The 15974-nt window shown below is 42.4% G+C and overlaps 2 protein-coding genes across 4 annotated transcripts; both read right to left on the reverse strand.

Moving 5' to 3' along the window:
- Positions 1-1004: 1004 nt before the first annotated feature.
- nup42 (nucleoporin 42) lies at positions 1005-4984 on the reverse strand. Of its 3 annotated transcripts, none has more exons than XM_028037079.1 (7): positions 4716-4984; positions 3918-4209; positions 3749-3837; positions 3583-3659; positions 3402-3488; positions 3165-3267; positions 1005-2701 (listed from the first exon to the last, which is right to left on the reverse strand). In XM_028037079.1, exons 1-7 carry the CDS (start codon positions 4873-4875, stop codon positions 2235-2237), a joined length of 1275 nt encoding a protein of 424 aa, XP_027892880.1. In that variant the 5' UTR covers positions 4876-4984; the 3' UTR covers positions 1005-2234. The 3 variants fall into 3 exon arrangements, with proteins under 3 accessions (XP_027892880.1, XP_027892879.1, XP_027892878.1); XM_028037078.1 differs by having other exon boundaries at positions 4713-4984; XM_028037077.1 differs by having other exon boundaries at positions 4707-4984.
- Positions 4985-6992: 2008 nt separating this feature from the next.
- LOC114155700 (gasdermin-E-like) lies at positions 6993-15090 on the reverse strand. The gene is made up of 10 exons (XM_028035726.1): positions 14632-15090; positions 12854-13093; positions 12140-12332; positions 11840-12017; positions 11567-11687; positions 10306-10443; positions 9920-10041; positions 9572-9722; positions 9403-9473; positions 6993-8379 (listed from the first exon to the last, which is right to left on the reverse strand). Exons 2-10 carry the CDS (start codon positions 13062-13064, stop codon positions 8146-8148), a joined length of 1419 nt encoding a protein of 472 aa, XP_027891527.1. The 5' UTR covers positions 13065-13093; positions 14632-15090; the 3' UTR covers positions 6993-8145.
- Between the last annotated feature and the right edge of the window lie 884 nt (positions 15091-15974).

Consider the following 15974-nt stretch of genomic DNA (forward strand, 5'->3'; position numbering starts at 1 on the left):
TGAATTATGTGCCGCTCAGTCACCCGTGAGGGAGGCCGCTCAAATCGGCATGAATCACAGCGCCGGGAATCAATGCAACCGTTTCCCATAGACAAACTGCCCTGGCTGAACCCAATCAATTCCACCGCGGGATTCATTGTTCCAATTAGTAACCCTTGTTCTGTGCTGTGAAGGCAAGGAGGTTCGACCGGGATCAGCTCCCAACGAACATCAACAAGGCGAGCTCCGCGTCCAAATCACTTGGTTAGCATGTCAGAGGGGGGGTGGAGCCTCCAGCAGTTTCATCCTCACTCAGCTGGTTCTGTCATCACACTGGATGAGTAACGGTGAACATTTAGAGATGAAACACATATACAGTGGGTAGAGGAAGAGGATATTGAAGGAAGCATTTGCTCATCTGTCTTCACAGAGCGATATCTCATTCCTAATCCATAGGGTTTGATTTGATGCTGACCCAACATTTTCCTGCTATTCTTCCAGAACAACATTTCTAAGATCAGACAATGATGGATACACAATATCACAATATGAACATGTGTGATGGAAGTTCCTTATTGACCTCGGAACACAAGGAGCCATCACCAAGTAGTTCCCACAAAGTTGAGAGTATCACACTTTTCCAAAATGTTTTTGTATGCTGAAGTATTGAGATTGATGAGTATTGAATTATCATTTTAATTAAATTAATACTACCACAGAAAAAAATATAAGTTAATTTGAAAAGCTTTAAACTTCAGGGGTATCAATATTAATGGAGGAAATTGTGCTAAAAAGGGCTGAAAAGCCATCTGGCTCACTTGAATGGCATGTATGTTTGTGTTTTAAATTTTGAAGTGTGGCAAAGAGAAATTGGGCCTTTTTACTTTTCTATTTAAAGAAGAAAAGTAGCACCAGGTACAATTTTTACAAAATAACTATTTCCCAACGTAGGACTCTGTCCCGCTGAAACAAACCTGTCCTCAAATTAAACAAAACACTTATTGTGAGATGATGCCACTGCAATATAAGATGACAGATTTTTTAATGCTTTTTATACATCATTACCAGGTGTGCAAATAAACGTGAAGGCTGCTGCAGAGGGGCAACAAAAGAAGGAAAAATAAACTACATCTGGCTGCGTGCGTGTGTGTCGGCGTCTGTATGCAAACATCCATGACCTTATTCATTGCATGTAATATACAGCTCTGATCTGCTCTCCACTCGTGGACACACGTCACCCTTCGACGCGAGCACACTGGCAACGTGATGGAGCTGCGTTGCAAATTAAATGAGTTCCAGTGAAATGAGAGGGCCTTTTTCATGAGATAGCCCCTTTTTAATCTGTTGAATTATTTATGCATTATCTCCTGGCAGAAGGAGACAGGCGGATGAGGAGGGGTGGACTGCTGACAGTCTGAGAGGTAGGCGAGAAAACGGCACTCTATTTGCTTGCACTTCATGTTCTACAACTATTTGCTGGGATGCTCCTAATTGCATTAGCCTTATCTACCTTTTTGACCTGGCAAACACTTCACTCGGCTCCTTTTCACCTCTCTGCTGACAACACGAGGAGGTCCTCGTCAGCTGAAAACATGCACCAGTCAGCAGCGCAGTGGCCTCTGTAGTAAAACCGCTTATTGCTGTGCTCTGTATTACTCCGCTTGTAGTCCCGCTGGGGCTCGGCGTCTAATAAACACAGACTGCATTCACGCGTCGCTTATCTGTGTTCCCTTCTGTGGTGTGCAGAACAGAAAGCTGTGGGCGAATAGCTTTGCACTCACTGATCTTCATTTATTGTTTTAATGTTGGGCAAAAATTACAATCTGAAAGCGACTGCTCGTATTAAACCAGTTGGTCACCAGAGACACGAAGGCAGAGAAAGTGAGAAACACTCTAGCTTCAATCGTGGCGCCCTCTTATGACCAACACCAGTAAATGCAGCTTATTGTGACCTACATAGACGTGCAATTGATCGTCAATGATTTGTTGTAGCTGCTATTCTTCATCATTGACAGATAAATATTCGCCATAACAAACAGAATGTTCTACAAAAAAATTTAAAAAAAATAAAATCAGCCCAGTTTAAAAATCTGAAGTCAGTATTTTATGGTGCAAAAGACGTCATTTATAATGAGTCCCAAGTAGAAATCTGTGCATATTGTTTGCTGTGCACCTAAATATTAGTGAAAAATCTTCTTTGTCTGGACTGAATCAATACACAACCCAAAGGGAAAGCATTAGCTTTTTCCACGCTGTCAGACCACTAGCATATTCGCAGGTGGCGGTTTTAGTGGAATCTGTCCCAAAGTGAACCTTTTGGCTTTAAACTGATTCAGTTCTTCCTGGGTGAGTTTGCTCTCAGGTGAGAACAGACCGTCTGCCGTCTCTCCCACCGCTCCGGCTCCGAGTGAAGCCGCTGTCGCCGCCCCGAAGGCGCTCCCAAGTCCTCCCCCAGTGGTTGCTGTCGTGGAGGAGAAGCTGAACCCCGAGGCCGATCCGAACCCCGAAGAGGCCGCTGGCGGCGGCTTGTCTGCGCTCGGGGCGGTAAATGAGAAGGACGAAGCAGACGGCACGGAGGAAGAGCCGAACCCAGACGGAGGTTGTGTTGGAGCTGGTATAAGGCTACCAAACCCAGTTGAAAGTGAAGATGTAGAAGAAGAGCCGAATCCAGAACTCAGAGCTGAGAAACCGAAGTTGACGGACTGTTCTGGTGCACCGAAGCCTGTGTGGTCGGAATGATCAGAATTAGCAAAGGAGTGATGGAGAATGAATAGTTGAAGACATTTGGCTTAAAAGGGACAAATAGGAACTTCTACTGTTCATTAAACAAGCTAATGGCAAACATTAGCTTGTTTAATGAACAAGCTCTTATTTTATAGCATAGCTTATTCATATCATAGAATGGCCTAGCCGAATAGAGAATCTGTCTCTCACATATTGCTATCCATTTCATCGGGCTGAGCCTGAGTTATTTTGCAAAGAAAAATTAGCAAAAAAGTCAACATTTCGAAAACCGCATATCCTTTTCTTTCCACTTACATATACTGTAGATATGTAAGTGCTGTTGGTACATAAAATCTCTATAAAACACCATTATTCTGCTTGCAGTGTTTCCAAATGTGTTTCCTATTGTAACAGTCGATCCTTCCATTGTCTACTCTTGCAATACAGTAATACTTATTGACCTTTGCTGCCAAAGCTGGATGTGGAGGATCCAAATCCCGTCGTCGTTGTCGAATCAAAGCCACTCGAAGACGACTGCGGAGCTGTTCCTTTTAACTCGGCGAGCTGTGTGCAAAGAAAACATGGCATCATCTAAACCTCCTCACTGAACTTTCAAAAAGTTCCTCAAGTGGACGGATGAAAACTTTCTGACATTGACCGTATTTGTGTGTCTGTGTGTGTGTATATCTGTGTCTTACCAGTGCCAGACGTGTGGACGGACTCATAATCTTCAGCTCCTGGACTCTACTTTTCCACTGACTGAACAGCTGGTTTACGCCATTTAGCTAAAAAACACAGAACCGGAAGTCATTACGACTGCTGCACGACACAAAATAAAAACAAACGCAGACTAATATTAGGAACGAGGCGAGCGCCTACGTAGCCCTGGAGATCCCCTGATGCTCTGGTGGAGTAGTACTCCAGCCTGAGCTCTTCTGGAGACAGATCAGTGAAGCCTGCAGGCAAAATAATCGAGTTTCATGTTCAAGTTTTAAAACTGCCGATTCGCAAATTAGTCCTGAAACAGAATAAAACAGACAAGAACCTGATATGGACGTCTTAACGTTAGAGTAGCAGGAGAAGCCCCACTGTCCTGAACTCTCCCAGGCATCCATGTCCGCCTGAATGACTTCACTGATAAAGTGTCGGATATAAACGTTAATGAATACCTTACAATAAGCCTAAAAGGTTAATTCAAAAACAAGCAAACTCACAGTTTCTTATCGTCATCTTCATCTCCAGCAGTTCCTAAACCTGCTACTGCTCCTCTTCCTCCCTTGTCAAAGGCATTGGAAGCATCGAGAGCAGAAAATCGATTCGAAGATGAGAAGCTGAAATCAGAGCTCTTCAAGTTTTCTCTTCTCCCACCACCTCCTCCTCCTCCTCCTCTTCCTCCTCCACCACCACGTCCTGAACCCCAGTCACTGCTTCCCTGTGAGAAGGTTGATGGCTGAATATATCCTCCTCTTTGCTGGGAGGGATTCACCCAAACTCTGTTCCCATAGCCTGGAAGCCAAACGGAGGAAAGGTTAAACGTCATCAAAGGACAACCAATTAACCCAACATGTCGAGGGAACCGTCACCTACCGAAAAGCCAAACATGCACAGGGAGAACATGAAAACTCTACTAAAATCTAAATCGAAATTACATTATTACTGTTAAGCAGAGTTTTGTAATGACGAAACGTAACACAGGACTTTTTGTATTCCAGAAGCTAAGCTACATCTTCTTAATTTATAAGCCCTATTCTTTTAAAGCTTTGTAGCAGGTGCTTGTTTATCACACATCCAAATGGTTTCAAATAGCAGGGAGACATTTATTAACGAAACCCCCTTCTGATTGGAAGCAAGAAAACAAGACTGAAAAACTAAAATAAATGTGGCCTCTAGTGAACAAAACAAAATTATGCTACGATAAAATCAATGGGAAATTTCCTCATAGGAGTTTTATAGAACAGCGAATGGAGATAATTTGGTAGATGAAGGTTTCAGTGTCACGTTACCTCCTCCTCCTCCTCCTCCTCCTCCTCCTCTGGGCTGCTGCTGACCACCGGAGCGGCTGTAGCTGTCATTATAACCTCCCCCTCCTCTGCTTCCGCCTCTCGGGTGCTCATTCCAACATTGGTCTCCGTACCGACAGCGGCCCTGGAGGAAAAAGTTACACACGACCATTTTAAACGCGCTGTTACGGCGCGGCAAAGCACAAGTTTCGGCCTGTTTACGGAAAAACAGGCCGCGCGAGATCTACGTCATCATTTCGCGTCGGTCAGTGCTCACTCACAGCGACCTCGTGTGGCAGCTTTATCTTAAGACGTCTGCTCAGGCTTTTACTGCGTGGAAAGGGCAAGGAAAATTAGAGAGCTGTTTCGTTCAAAATGAAATGAATAAATATCGCTATTAATGAATAGGCTATGAATATTTAATCAAATAAATAAAGGTCACCATAAAATAAAAATATTTATTTATAATGGGGAGTTTATGTTGTCAGTCACAGTTTTATTTATTGATTTTTAATAATCAACTGAGCTTGTTGTACTAGCAATTGGACTACATGTGATTGAACTAAAAGTACTTCAAAGTGCATTGAGATGACATTTGTTGTGAATTGAAAATATATAAAATTCAACTTTCAAACTAACAAATGACAGCCCCACCAATAAACAATATATTTTTTTAAAAAAATCCAACAACCAATACAAGAAAGTTCAAAACCCCAAAAGTAGACACCAACACATTCAAAACCCCAAAAATAGATATCAAAAGGTTAAAAGTTTATAATCATAATGTTAATTCACAACAATGTTGTTGTCAAGGCATTTATGAAAAGTCATTTCAATTTAGTCAGACGACTATTGATCCAAGTTATCAATTCATTAGGTTCACTTACTTATATGGAACCTGCACATGTCCTCTTGTCGCCTTCCCGTCCTCAATTTCCATTTGCATGATTTGTTTCTCTGTTTCTACCAAAAACTGGATGAATAAAGTCTTCAGTCTAGTGTTTTGTAAGCAAAATGGTTCGTTTAAAAAAAATGGTTTAGTCGAGACCAGAAACATGATAATTCCTTTCATTTTGTAGTTTCTATTTTAAATGTCTTCCAGATCGAGTGTTAAATGTTCATTATAATTTAAAGTCTGAGAATGAAGAGGACTTCTTCCCTTCGGTCCTCCACTCAGCAGCTTCTGTCTTTTCAGGTGGGTTTTTATTTTCCACCACAACAACATAATAAATGTTGATGAAAATAATTCATTTCTGATTTCCTGTTTCTCCTTTTTATTTGTGTCTCGGCAGGGAGAGTTTCATCAGGTGTCCCATAGCAGGTTGATGGAATCAGACTCCGGTACCATCAGTAGTGAGCCCAACGGGTCGGCGGTGTGTCGCTAAGACTCGCTCATTTGAGGCTCCATTGGTGGGGGAGATTTGAGATCAAACAGCCTGAAAACGGCCTCACCTGTTGAGTCGCTACGTCACACTGAGCCGATGGAGGCTGGAAGAGAGGAGACGCAGCGAGCTTCTCCTGCTAGGCAGATCTCAGAGAGGAAAATAAGGATTTAACTATACCGTCCTGATGAGAAGTTGCTTTTAGACCCAGATGAACTCCATCCATCCATCCTGGCTCCCTCCATCCATCCATTCATCCATCCATCCATCCTGGTTCCCTCCATTCATCCATCCATCCATCCTGGCTCCCTCCATCCATCCATTCATCCATCCATCCATCCTGGTTCCCTTCCATTCCTGGGAATTACTTGACCATTTTGATTTTTTTACAGGGATGTCTTCACAATCTGTTAAAATAAAAATTAAGTTTAAAAAGATGTAATATTACACATCGGGGACAAAGTTATCTCCAATGTTTAAAGTTGGTCCGGATGTTTAACTTTGTCCCCATTTTTTTATTTTATATCCAGTGCTTAACATTTCTGATGTACTGATATACTGATATATATTAGTAGGGTAAAATATAATTTACAATGTGCAGGATTTGGCAAACACATTGCTTTTCATCAGAATAAACATCTTTAGAAAAGTAGCACAAATATCAATGTCTGAGTCAGTCTCTTAAACTTACGCCTGTGTGTCTGCTGTTAGCCCTCCTTTTTTCAACATTTAAGGGGCTAAAACTAAACCTTTGCAGACTGTGCAACAACGTTTTTTTAAAAAGACAAATTTGAATGCAACAATATATATTATATGATGCATATTAACACATCCTGGCTAAAGTTTAAATTGGAATTGCTGTAAAAAAAAAATTGACTTCGGATTATTAATGATTTGTGAACACAGATGATGTACCTGAACAAGCTTTATTCAATACAGGTTACACAATGAACAACGTATAGTATTAATAACAGGATTATTGTGTGATTTGGTGAATGAAGAAGTAAAGAACTACCACTTCCTTCCAGCAAAGTTCCTTCTCACTACATCACATAATCCTTTTCAACATATCACCCTTGGTCTATTATTGTGGCAGCTTCAACACACGACCTGCTGGGTCCAACACCGCACGATTTGGTGCATCACAACAACTGCAAGAATTTTTAGATTCTTGCCATAAAACCAAATGCACTAAACACTTTAAACCTGCACATTTTGTAAAACAAAACATAAAAGACAAAAATAAATAACCAGCGTCCAAAAAAGAAAACAAAACAGTCTTCCGCATTTTAAAACTATATGTATTGTACTAGAAACATTAAAACAGTGGTACATTTGCGATAAAAGGAAACTTTTAAAAAGTCTTCAGGCAATGTAATTATATTTCACTAAACATAAAATAATGACCTTGCTTTTAGCTTATGGCAAAGGAAATAACCAAAATAGACTCTGTAGCTTTTTATGGTGTAATACCAGTAATTTAGGGAATGTGAAAAATGTATGTATATATATATATATATATATATATATACCTGTGGTGATTAATATAAAAATAGATTTTTCTTTTTAAAAAGAGAAGAACTTCAAAAGGACAGCATCTTTTGAGCCAAAGTTCCTGACAAGACAAAACAAACTGCTTAAAGCTTCACCATCTTGTGTTTTGTCAGAAAGCAATCAATTCTCAAATTCTGTTCAAACTATGACGAATCCCACATTAACTTTTAGTCAACGTGTATTTACTGAAATACAAAAAGCTTTCCGGGATTTACCAATAACTGAGGATAATAGTTACTGTGAGCTAAAACTGGACACAGAAACAACTGGATCGACGGTAAATTGTGACTGATGCTCAAAACTCAAAACCTCCATCCAGATTCATCATTTCTTGTACAAAAATATAAACAGTTTACTTAAATAATAATATATGTATATGGGATAAATAACAGATTAGAAAACTGAGTAAAGATAATATGGCCAAGTCGAGCACTGGAACATGAAAAGCTTATATAAGATAAATGTGCTCCATAAAGAAAGTAACAACAAAGACGCAGAGGCTGTAACTAATGCACGCCGGTGCAGAGCAAGGCCAGGCCGTGTACGCTGAGGCTGAGGAGCAGAGCCAGAGCCCCGTCCGTGTTTCCCATCTCCACCCGGAGCTGATCGGCGTCCCTCCTCAGAGTCACTCTGATGGAGCCCAACAGCTGCTCTGCCTGCTGGAAGACCTGGTTGTCCTGCAGCGGTGCGGGAAGGGACAGGATGGACAGATTCCCACCGCTCTCCTTTAACCCGCGCATCTGTTGAGACGCAAGCAGAAAATAGACAGGATCGTTTTGATGTCCTGTCGCAAGATGAGAAACCTGGAAGTTGGAACCTGCCAGGTTAGTTGAGTTGAACAGGAGGACTACAGGAAGTGGTGCATGTTCAGTGAGTTGGAAATTCTGCGATGGGGAGATTTTGTTACCTTTAGACAAAAGGACAAAACCCCCTTCCCTCTGTTCTAACGGACTGACGGATGTGTTCAATGGATTGGTATTTTTATTGCAGCAGAATTATTTCACACAAAAAATATCTTCATTCAGTGGAATAAGATAGAAAGGAAATGAATGTTTTTACCAAAGCACACAAACGTTGTCCAGCTTTGTAGCATAGCTGCGAGCAGAAAATCATTGTAGTTAACAGAAATAACTACATAAATCAGTATCTGTGTATTTAATGCATGTAATGTGTTTAAGGTGAATTGAGTGAATTAGTGAACTTTTCAATAACGTCGTGATTTATTGAATGAGTCTGTAGAAAGCCATTACTTACGTTCCCTAAGGATACATTTGGTTTGACGGCCATTTGTTTTATGGCAATCGTTCTGAGACTTTCTCCTAACAAATACCACCTGAGGAAATACTCGACTTCCCAAGTGCCGTCACCCTGACAGGCAAATTGAAAACAGCATTGCAACTGGACTTAAACTTTCCAAGTTTTGCTCTGCCATGTCATAAACACAACAACATCAAAACTCTCTCGTTCAGCGGGATTTTTTGACCGGTTGAGAGATTTGGCTCATTCATTTTTCATTTGAAAGGTCAGGAAAACACAAAGTTTCCAAGAAGTGGGAATCTGAATGGGAAAGTTGGATGTTTCTCAGCAGCCTCGATATCCAACATGGCTTCCTTGCATAACTGATAGCCAATAAAAAAAAACAAATCTGTGACACTCTGAATGAGTTGTATCTCATTAAGTCTTTCAGAAAAATAGTGCCAACACCTACGCATGTATAAACAAGGACATACTGTATATATTTAAGGCAAATGAAATCGACCAACCAGCACATCAACCGCTGACAGAAAATCAGGTCGACTGTTGCTCAAAATGTTCAGCGTCTCATCAGGCAGCTCTGAAAGCAAAGACATGCAACAAGATTAAAAATTGAGACATTAACCGAGGTTGCACTGATTTATTTCCTACTTCAAATATTTTCAAGGCTTCTCTTACCTTCCATGGCACTGACCAGCAGGTAAACTGAGGGTAGGTGTGAAGAGAAGCCAGTCGGGACGCATTCAGGGACACATGAACTTGTAGGAATTGTCTCCTTCTCACCAATAATGGGAGTCTCCGCTGTTTCACAATCACACAACTTCTCCAGCTAATGAAAAGGAAAGTTTAGAGGGGTAAAGGGAAAAAGAGTGCTGTTTTTTTCTGAAATGTACTTAACTTACGAAAAAATTGTTTAGAAATATGTTGGCAAGTCACTTGTTGAGCAATTGCTCTCGATTTAGGCAATAATCAAACGTCGTCAGATGCTAGCTTTACTGGTGTACGTCAAGTCAGCGTGACCCTCACCTCACTCTGTAGGTAGGAGAGAGAAAATCTGTCCCGAAGAGCCTCTCGGAGCTTGTCCATCAACTCACATCGAGTAGACCCGGGGAGGTCTGCCAGAGGAGAAAGGTCCATGTCCGACCATCCTGCAAGATGCCAAACTATTTTATATCTTCATCACTAAATCTTAAAATTTAAAAAAACACAACTCTTTTTAGGTTTAAAGCTGATGTAGCAAATTTGATTCCTTGTATTAGTCTAGTAGAAAGTAGATTTGTTGGCGTGTTAATCACACTAAAGCTTAGCTTAAGGAAAGGGAGCCTTCGTCTTTGGCAACATGTCAGCGGTGTGTTTCACTTCCTCATGTCAACTGCTTTAGTCTTTCCCATGGAAGAGAAATTGTGAATTACCGCTGTGAAAAACGGTGAAAGGAGCATCTTCCCGAGCCCGGGGCCCGTCGAAACTGTCGTCCACTGTGTCCAAGGAACCATCGAACGGGATGGAGTCGCTCTGGAAACCTCCGATAGCGCTGGGTCGCAGGCATATTTCTGAAAATAATTCCAACAGCAGCAAAGATAAACACACCAAGCACTCCCGGTGAAACATTTGCACAGTGGCTCAGTTGGTAGCATTGTTTCCTTGCAGCAAGAAGGTCCTGGGTTCGATTCCCGGCCCGGGGTCTTCCTGCACGGAGTTTCCATGTTCTCCCTGTGCATTCTCTCAGGGTACTCCGGCTTTCTCCCACAATCCAAAAACATGAATATCAGGTCAATTGGTCTTTCTAAATTCTCCTTGTGTGAGTGTGTGTGTGCATGGTTGTTTGTCCTGTCTGTCTCTGTGTTGCCCTGTGACAGATTGGTAACCTGTCCAGGGTGAACCCCGCCTCTCGCCCAGAACGTTAGCTGGAGATCGGTCAGCAACCCTCCTGACCCCACCAGGGACAAGGGTGTTAGAAAATGGATGGATGATCCGTGTTGAGGATTTCTTTTTGAATTATTAATCCAAGGAGAAAATGCTTGTTTTAATTAGCCTGTCTTCAAAATGGTAAAGACAAGAGAACATGTCATCCAAGAATAGGAAGGCGTGTGGTGATCTTAATTAGTCAGTCAAATTATTACAGAAATCAGCCATTCATCAAACTCGTGTAGAGTTGGAGAACATATTTATTTTAATTGAAAAAAGCGAAAAATCTGACAAGCAAGACTGAATGACGAATTCAAGTTTATGACTTTGAGGAGGATCTTGAGAAGAAAAAAAAACGACGATGCTCAAAGCCAACACTTGTTTCCCTGTTGGAAACCTGCAGTGACACAAACAGAAACAGAAAAAAGTTTCTGTTTTGTCTTTGTTTACTTTTTTGACTCAAAAATCCAAAGGTTTCTGAAACTTTTTAAATGCTTCTTCACAATTTCCCCCAACTGAAGAAATTTTGCCACCTATGCATTTGGAAGTGCAAGCCGATTTGACATATTTGAAGAACACTGGTTAAAAACAATGCTACTCTTAGCCTCGTCGCAGCACCTCTTCTATGTTAACTTTGGAGGAGCAGCTGAAATCCTGAGCTCAAGCGGACCTTCTTGCTCCAAGGCAACAGCTCTACCAACTGCGCCACTGTGCAGCCCATCTCCTTCGCAGTTTTAACTTCTTTTGTTTTTTGGGACTCATTCTCACCTTGGTGTCCGTCCTTTTCGATCTTCAGCTCCTTTATGCTGTACGCGATGACGGTGCCAGAGGGAATCTCCAAGGAAATGTCGCTGTCCACCTCAATATTGTTCACGTCCTTTAAAACCACCTTTAAACAAACATTTAACACGCATATAGTCGCCTTCCTAAAATAATGGCCTTTTTTTTCCTCTCTTTTAGCAAAAACTAACTTAGTCCATTATTTTACGGAGGTAACGGTATACAAAGCGTCACATAAATGTGAAAAGCTGCGGGGCCGACCTTCACGGAGCCCCCCAGCAGGCCCATCAGGCCCAGCACGCCCTGAAAGGTGCACTGCTGCTTCTTCGTCATGGTGACGGAGCACGAGTTGGTGGTGAGGATGCGCTCCGTCACCACCGTCAGAACCTCGGCGTGCTTCTCCAGTTGCTGCACCAGGATGTGCTGCATGTCCACTAACCTGAGGCAGACAAAATGTGTCACACCAAAACCCTTTACTCAGTTTTACATCCAGACACCTTCCTTCCTTCCTCGCGTTGGACTCGACGCAGAATCAACAATACGGAAAAGACTGGCCAAAACCTGCTTTCAGAGTCCTTCAACAGCTTCTTGACATCCAGCTCCTCTTTCTTCAGCTTTCCGAAACACGACTCCAGCTTGGACGCACCCAGTCCTTCCAGACTGACGTTGACGGGACCGGCCTCGGTGTCCAGCTTCCCGGAGTGATCGTCCCGGTACGTCCCCTTGTAGGTCAGGAATTCTGTCTCAGAAACTCCTGCAAAAGAAAAAAAGTGATACCAGATTTGTATCGGGTGCTAAAAGTACTTCATGCACTAAAGTCTCTACTTAAAAATAAACAATTGGGACATTTAAAAAGCATTCTTCTTAGCCTATTGAGGAGATAGGTCTTTAGTTTGTATTAAGCAGTTGTAAGATTGCCTTAGTTTCTATCCGTCCCTTTGAATGAGAAGCCAAGAGGCAGCGCCTCCAGAATCGTTGGAAAGACAGATGGCAATAAATACAGGGCAATCCTGGAAAAAAAACCTGTAAACAGAGGCTGTAAAAGACTGCAGCAGGGTTAACCTTTGACCCTTTGAACTCAGTGGTTTTAACTTGACAAATATAAAAATTTCAAGGCTTATGACTCTTCTTGCCAAGCAGTGACTGCAGCATCCATCAGAAAAACGGTGTAAGCCGTATCTAGCATAACATGGAACGAGCACTTTCCTCTTTGGTGTGTGTGTGTGTGTGTGTGTGTGTGAGACTTTGAAATCCCTTGTAAACACGCACACCTACCGGGTCGGAGCACCTCGTCGCCCTGCAGCAGATCGCCTAGGGTGAAATCAGTCGGCTGGTACTTGGGCCTCTGCCACGGCCAGAGGCGGTTGCGCTTGACCACAACTGCCATGGGGAGCAGCTTGTGGGAGTCGTTAACTCGGGACACATGGATGAGGCTTCCCTCCGGATCAACCTGACGGACGAAGTTGGCAGTGGCCTTGGAAAACATGGCCCCGGCGAGAGAGGATTACGGAAAAGCTGAAAGAGATGTGGGATTCCTTTTTGACATAAAGAGCACAGTATTTTTTATTAACTTAATACGGTTTTCTGCCTGTTAGTGTTGTGTAACCCCCTCGCATAGATTTTTTTTTTTTTTTGTTGAAGTGTAGTATTTCAGAAAAGTGTGGGTGTTTACAACGCAACCCTTCAGGAAGGAAGTCCCCCAAATACTACCGCACAAATGCAGGAATGACCTCACTCTCACTACCACTGAGGGGCTCCGACATCGTGGCTTTGGTTTCGAAAGCGCTCAGGAGCAAACAGAAGAAAGTGATTAGCATCATTTGGGACTGTGTTGGACAGAAGAATGCCTGAAATAAACAACAGATGCGAACTCTGGCTGGAAGTCAGCAGGCTCGGGCCCTGTTTTAACGTGCTCCGTGAGCTTCAAGTGGAAGAAGCAACTCTGACTCCTCTGGGTTTCACATGGGTTGAGTCATCCAGGGCTGAATTTTTTAAGAGTCGTTGTAGTGTCACTGTTAAACCTTTCCCTCTCCTCAAACTCCCAAATCCACAGGCTCAGATGTACGGTTGGTGAATATTTCATGTTGCCTTTGTTTACTGTGATCTGAACCGCGGAGAACAAGTAGGAAACAACTAGTATACAGTACAGACCAAAAGTTTGGACACACCTTTTAATTCAATGAGTTTCCTTTATTTTCATGACTATTGACATTGTAGATTCACACTGAAGGCATCAACACTATGAATAACACACGTGGAAATATGTACTAAACACAAAAGTGTAAAACAACTGAAAATACCCCTTATATTCTAGTTTCTTCAAAGTAGCAACCTTTTGCTGTGATTACTGCTTTGCACACACTCTGCATTTTCTTGATGAGCTTCAAGAGGTCGTCACCTGAAATGGTTTTCACTTCATAGGTCAACCTGCCCTGTCAGGTTAATAAGTGGGATTTCTTGCCTTATAAATAGTCATGAAAATAAAGAAAACCCATTGAATTAGAAAGGTGTGTCCATATATCCAACACGTGGTTAACGAATGCTGCTGATGGAAATTCAAAGATTTTTTTTTTTTACCAAAAATGTTTCTTCTGAAAAGAAGTAACGTTTTTTGGGGCGGCCATGCTGGAGTTCTGTCTGTGAAGAAAGATCAAGATTAGGGCGATGGCAAGGAGGTCTTCCACCTGGCACCCTCAAAATGTTTCCATGCAAGGTCAGAGGGTTCATGAACACACTGGTGTTTCTATCGATAATAAAATGGGTTAAATTGCGGTGATGCCACTAAGGCCTGTCTCTAATAACTTATGAATGGAAAAAAAAAATCATCCTCTTGTAAGTTACAGAAAATATAGACTCCGCTTCCCGCCCCCTACTTTCCCCTCTACCACCCAGACCCCGCAGCTGCAAGCTGCGCCTGGAGCCTCATGACTCAGATCATAAAATTAAATCAAGGAATCTGGAGTACTTGGAGTGCCTGGAAACGGCTGGACAGAAAAATAAACAAGTCTTCCCAAAAACGTATTAATAGTTCGGACCTGAATAGAGTTGCTTACCTGAAACGTAGAGCTTCAAGCGCGTTTTCCGGATGTCACACTACAGAAAGACGCGGACTCGACTAAAATATGCAGAAGACAACGGACCGACAGCGGCTCTTCTCCGAACTGATCTGAGCTGGACCAGATCTATGGTTAAAAGGCGAGGGAAGGACGGCGCGCTACTGCGAGCGGCCGGCCCACTCCTCCGCCCACCCGGAGGAGTCATATGAACCCAGTGGGGATGTTTCTCTGTGGCCCATCGGGGCGTGAGCAGGCTTGCCTTTTCGATTTTTTTTTGTTTTGTTTACTTCTGATCAGTCAAAATCAAAGGAGAGAATATTTAATGGCTCTTGTATTGATCGTGCCTGTCTGAGGTCATGCTTTACATCCTGATAGTGAGAAGTAGGTAAAGAGAGAGAGATTTCAATGCACCACATCCTGTCATATGCAGAACACCCATAAGAAACTGTTTCAGCCCATATGCCTCTGTTGACTGACATTGTTTTTCCCTCGTGAGGAAGTTTTCAAAACTCGTGCTCCTGTTCATCACCACTAAGCTTTCCTTCAGGTGACCAGCAGCCTCTCCTGGATTTGCCATGGAAGATCAGCACAGAGGTTTTTGACTTTTGGAACTCACCGCCACAGCACCTTGGATCGGTATTATTGCATGTTTTCAATTCTGCTCTTAAAGCTGGTCTTGTTTGACTGGCATGTGACATGTTATGCTTCATACCATTTGTTATGCGCCCCCATTTTGAACTTGCGGCTTAACACTTCTGTGTAAGCACTTTGGTAAGCTTTGCAGTTTTGAAACGACTTTAGACCTAAAACTGGCTCTGCATCTCTGCAGCTCCTCCAGAGTTGCTATTGGGCTGCTTTCAATGGATGGTCACATCTTGGAAGGCTTGAAGTTGCATCAGTCTCTCCTTTCTGTTGATGCTCCGTTAGCTGTTCAAAACTTGGCATATCATCTGATAACATAACTCTCTCCAACTTTATGCATCTCTGACCTGTTTGGCTCCGTTAAGCCGTTTCAGTAATGCTCTCCAACCACTCTAAAGTCTTCACAGATGAAGAAAATAAATTACACACAAGTTGACTGAGTTTATGAATTAGGTGACTACAACTGATTTCAGATGGGTACCAAAACCGAGTGAATGTTGCGACTGAGTTTAAATCATAAATCGTCCAAGTACCTTCAAAGAGTCATTGTGGAGGGCGGTGCTGTCTGCAGAAAGGATTTCCAGTAGCAGTCAGACTTCCAATGTACCTGAAGAGGACTCTGACTGAAGACTGTTGCTGGAAAACAGTCTCATGACTGCCAAGACATGCCAATAGCTCAATTTCTGGGCCTCAGAGAC

This window comes from Xiphophorus couchianus, chromosome 13 (genome assembly GCF_001444195.1).
Source record: "Xiphophorus couchianus chromosome 13, X_couchianus-1.0, whole genome shotgun sequence".
Lineage (NCBI taxonomy): Eukaryota > Metazoa > Chordata > Actinopteri > Cyprinodontiformes > Poeciliidae > Xiphophorus > Xiphophorus couchianus.